This window comes from Trachymyrmex cornetzi, unplaced genomic scaffold, assembly GCF_001594075.2.
Source record: "Trachymyrmex cornetzi isolate Tcor2-1 unplaced genomic scaffold, Tcor1.1 scaffold230, whole genome shotgun sequence".
NCBI lineage: Eukaryota > Metazoa > Arthropoda > Insecta > Hymenoptera > Formicidae > Trachymyrmex > Trachymyrmex cornetzi.
The window spans coordinates 716,880-721,692 of NW_017296957.1; the positions used below are offsets into that span (position 1 = coordinate 716,880).

Here is a 4,813-nt window from a genome sequence, read left to right on the forward strand (position 1 = left end):
CGTGTAACCCTAAACTTTTCATACGAAACATTTTTCTCTATCCCTACTAGTTTTCGAGATATTTGACTGGATCACTTCAGATGGTCCACCCTGTATAACATTGATCTATAAATATGATTATACGGCCCTGTAATATGACCCAAGACTCTCGTTGCATGTTAAAATCGTCTCAATAATTGCAGCCAAAGTAAGAAAGGATAACTCAAAAGTCGAGGTTGCACAAATGTGATATTATTAAAAATGTTTAACTGTAAATAAATTTTATTTTACCTTACCAATTCACTATTTTATTAGAAAAAATAATATTACAACATAAAATAATATCAATTCTTTTCGCTCGTATAACTTACAACAAAATTAATAAATAATAAACCCAGGTCAATACATTAAATGAGCTATAGTTAGGTGTAATAAATAATATTTATTATTCACCAATTATAATTTTCCGACGATAATAGTTTCAACAGTATGTTTCGACTATATTTAGTCCTCATCAGCCGCAGAAATACATAATTACCCCATATATCTAATTACATTAACATATTATGAGGATCATCTCACATTCGAGTTATAATAGATAATATAACTATTTATTATAACATTAAAATAAAATTGGTTATATTATCTATTGTAACTCGAATGTGAGATGATCCTCATAATATGTTAATGTAATTAGATATATGGGGTGTAATTATGTATTTCTGCGGCTGATGAGGACTAAATAAGTATAGTTGAAACGTACCGTTGAAACTTACCGTCGGAAAATTATAATTTGTGAGTAATAAATATTATTTGTTACACCTAACTATAGCTCGTTTAATGTATTGATCTGAGTTTACTATTTAGAAAAAATAATATTTATACTATAAAATAAATAGATGTATGTGCGAGGTCTATTATTCTTTTTAGTTGAACTTTTTACACGGTTATTGTCTTTACTGGAAAGCTTTCCTTTTTTTCACGTTGAAGAGAAAACGAGAAAAAATGAAAGCTGTGTGTAATTAACGAGTTCAGTAAATATAGAAAATAATCGATAGATATAATATATATATTGTTATATAATAATAATAATAATAAATTATATAACTATACATTAAATATAATAAATACCGATACACGTATATAAATATATAACATTTATAAAGAATTTGTTAAATGGAATTGATCAGTAATAATACAACTAATATATAAAAAACAATATTATGTGAACGAATTGGCTAATAGCTAAATTTTGTATAAATATTTATAATTAATAGATATTTGTATAGATTATAGAGATATTTGGAACTATAGATATTATTCATATAGATATTTTATATTTGTGACTATATAATTCAGAATATGAAAATTGTTATTCCAGTTAATCATTATAATAAATCTTTAGGAATATCTGACATCTTTTTATTTTTCTTTATTTAGCAAAAGTAATCATTAGTTTAATTATATACACACAAAAATAATATTATATATATATAAATCGTCAAAGTTATCAGGAGAATATATTCCGACAAGAGATAACGCGAAAGTTGAAATACATCATGAAGTTCAGCGTGAGTGTTACCACTATTTGCAGGAGTACAACAAAATGTCACTAGTTTCGGTCAAATGGCTTTGACCAATGAGGGTATTATCATTTTTTCATGGAGTTTTATGGAATTTGTATCGTCCACGTGTGATGGTTAAGGTTATGTTTTCTATGAACACATCAAAAGTAATCATTTATGTGTGAAATTAGATTTAATTATACAGGGAAAAATTATGGCTTCGTATCGTATACATAACATAAGATTTTACAATTTGGAGCCGAAATCTGTGACCTGCCTGTGTCATGAATCGAAAACGAAAAAGTTAGCCCTTGCAAGGTAATAGCAAATTTAGTAATTTGTACTACATTAAATTGCATACTAAAATCTGCTACACATGAAATTGGCAAAGTTAAATGTAAAAGCAGATAAATATTTTGAACAATTAAATACTCAGTAATGATATTGTCACGTTAGTTAACAGAGAATATACTATTTACATATTTTTTATTTTATTGCCAAAGTTGATTATGTTATTTCATTGTATGTATTTAGATACTTTGTATAAAATAGCTATTTTAATGTACATTAATCTTTATAAGCAACTGAATTTACCATTAGATAATACACATTTATGACTATATGTATTTAATATCAGTAAACTCATAAGCTTTATATAAATAAACTATTATTATGGCTATCTTCTAATACTTCTTTCCTTTTTGAAGGAGCAACAACTCTATAGAAATCTGGAATGTGGAAAATGCACCATTTATCGAATGCGCTATAGCTGGTCATGCCGAGAACTCAGTGGAAAGTATACTCTGGATTGATTCCAGACTGTTTTCCACAGGTCTTCAGGGTGTGGTAATCGAGTATGACTTAAAAACACTGAGTGTTAAACATGAAATCATAGTGATAGGAGGAGCAGCCTGGTGCATGGATATAAATCAAGAAAAGACTCGCTTGGCCGTTGGCACAGAGGATGGATATATCAATACTTTCACTGTACATAAAGATAAACTGATTTATGAGAGAATATTTGATAAGCAGAATGGGAGAATTTTATGTATTAAATGGGATAACACGGGTGAGATGATTTACACAGGTTCCACGGACACCATCAGAGTATGGAGTGCCATATCTGGACATGCAATACATAAAATGACAACTTCTAAAAATAATATAAAGGAAGAGACTATAGTTTGGTGCCTTGCAGTCACCGATGATAATATAATAATATCCGGTGACTCTCTTGGCTTTTTAAGCTTCTGGGATCCTCAGATGGGAGTCCTAATAGAGTCTCATGAAAGTCATACAGCTGATATATTAGCTATCACCTTGTCTCATGATATGAATGTGGTATATTGCGCGGGTGTAGACCCAGTTGTACGGAGCTTTTGCAAAATTATCATGAAATCAAGTGGAAAACCTCAATGGGTGAAAGGAATTGAGAGGAGATTACATGTTCACGATGTCAGAGCACTTGCAGAAGCTAATGGAAAACTTTATTCGGCTGGGGTAGATGGGTACCTTGCTGTGTCAAGTTATCCACCAAAAAATCTTGTAAAATATCCTCCACTACTGCAATCACCCTGTGCCATAATTTGCCGAAAATCTAGATGTATCTTATTACGTTACAGAAATTATCTAGAATTATGGAGACTTGGTTCAGCCACTAAAGATCCTCCAGAATTAGTACGCTCTTCCATGCTGCATCAATTGGATGAAGAACCCATAAAGCTACTGCAATTGCAAACAAAGGGTGACGAAAGCATCATTTCTTGCGCCATTAACAAGGACTCAAAAACTATCGTGTACTCGACAGACACTCATGTCAGAGTTTTCAATTTTGATGTGGTGGAAGGAGATGCTATGTTATCTAGAAATGATACCGATTTGTCTATGAAACGAATACAAAAGATGCTTTTTAGTCCAAATGGCAAGTTATTTGTCGCTATTAACAACGACGGCAATGAGAATACCGTGACGCTATTCAAAGTGGATAAGAAGAGCCTAAGTTTGATTGGATCGTTCCAGACAACGAAGGAATCTATTGCAAATATCAGTCTCGTGTGTTTTTCTCCAGACAACAAGTATCTTGTATGCGCAGATCGGCAATACGGAATTGCAGTGTATTTTATTGGTGATGGTATAACGGCAGAGTCGCTCAAGGCATGGCGATTACCCAAGTATAGTTGTCCAGCGACGGCAATAGCCGTGCAAAAAAATACGTTAAATCTGGTCATAGTATATTCTGACCATAAGGTAAATATAGCCCGATATATATACATATATATATGTATATATATATATTTATGGTGCAATGATTTAAAATGTGTAATACGCGAATCATGCATTACGTCGACGTTAAAGTAATAACTGACTCGAATATGCACTTATGAAGTACTATGCAACGTTTAATGACCTGCGGCAGTAAAAATTCGCAATTTACTGTTAACTACTATGGTTTTATTTTTACGCAATGACGTTACATATAATTGCTCTATAATCCCGTTATTGAATTATACGTTCATACAGACTTTATGAAGTCCTACAGTTTATTACCTTTTGATATATAAGCAATATTAAATTTTAAGACGTACAATGAGGTATGTTAAAAAATCGTACGATCTAAATTAAAAGCCTTTGAAATAGCAATTCTAAAATTAATATCTTGAAACAGGCACAATCGAAGTTTTCAATATTTTAAGATACCTATTAAGATATTCTTGTTATTAATAATTATGCAAACAATAATTCTTTTTCAGATCGTCGAGTACAATGTTCCTACGAAGAGTTATACAGAGTTTTCTCAACATTTGCAAAGCCGGTTATCGAAACAGTGGTTGGCGCGTCCATTCCCAATAACAAACATTATATTCGATCCACGCAATGAGAATATTATAATCATGCAGGATGATTCAAACGTGTATATTATTAATAAAAACAGTGAATTATCAGAAAAAGAGGCAAAAATTTTTAAGCGTGAAAATGGAGAAAGTGCAGAAGATAGCAATTCGATTTCCAGCTCACAATCTCAACATACATTTCAAGTTGCCAAGAAATATAAGGTAATATTTCTCATTTAAAAGATACCTATTTTAAACAATTAATAACGCGAAAAAGAAAAAGAAGGAATTATAATTTTAATATTTGCAGCACCTTGTTTACTTAAATTGGCTGAACAATGAAGAGTTGGTAGCGGTTGAGGTAAATCCTACTTCCTTGTTGGAGAAATTACCACCCACGTTAAAACAGAAATTTTTTGGTATATAAATATTGTATAT

General features: G+C 31.1%; 1 protein-coding gene across 1 annotated transcript; it reads left to right on the forward strand.

Annotated features, from left to right (window-relative positions):
• Positions 1–1,657: 1,657 nt before the first annotated feature.
• Positions 1,658–4,813, forward strand: l(3)72Dn (UTP4 small subunit processome component l(3)72Dn). Its single transcript, XM_018507185.1, has 4 exons — positions 1,658–1,862; positions 2,252–3,791; positions 4,295–4,597; positions 4,686–4,813. The coding sequence occupies exons 1-4, from the start codon at positions 1,759–1,761 to the stop codon at positions 4,800–4,802; spliced, it is 2,064 nt and encodes a 687-aa protein (XP_018362687.1). The 5' UTR covers positions 1,658–1,758; the 3' UTR covers positions 4,803–4,813.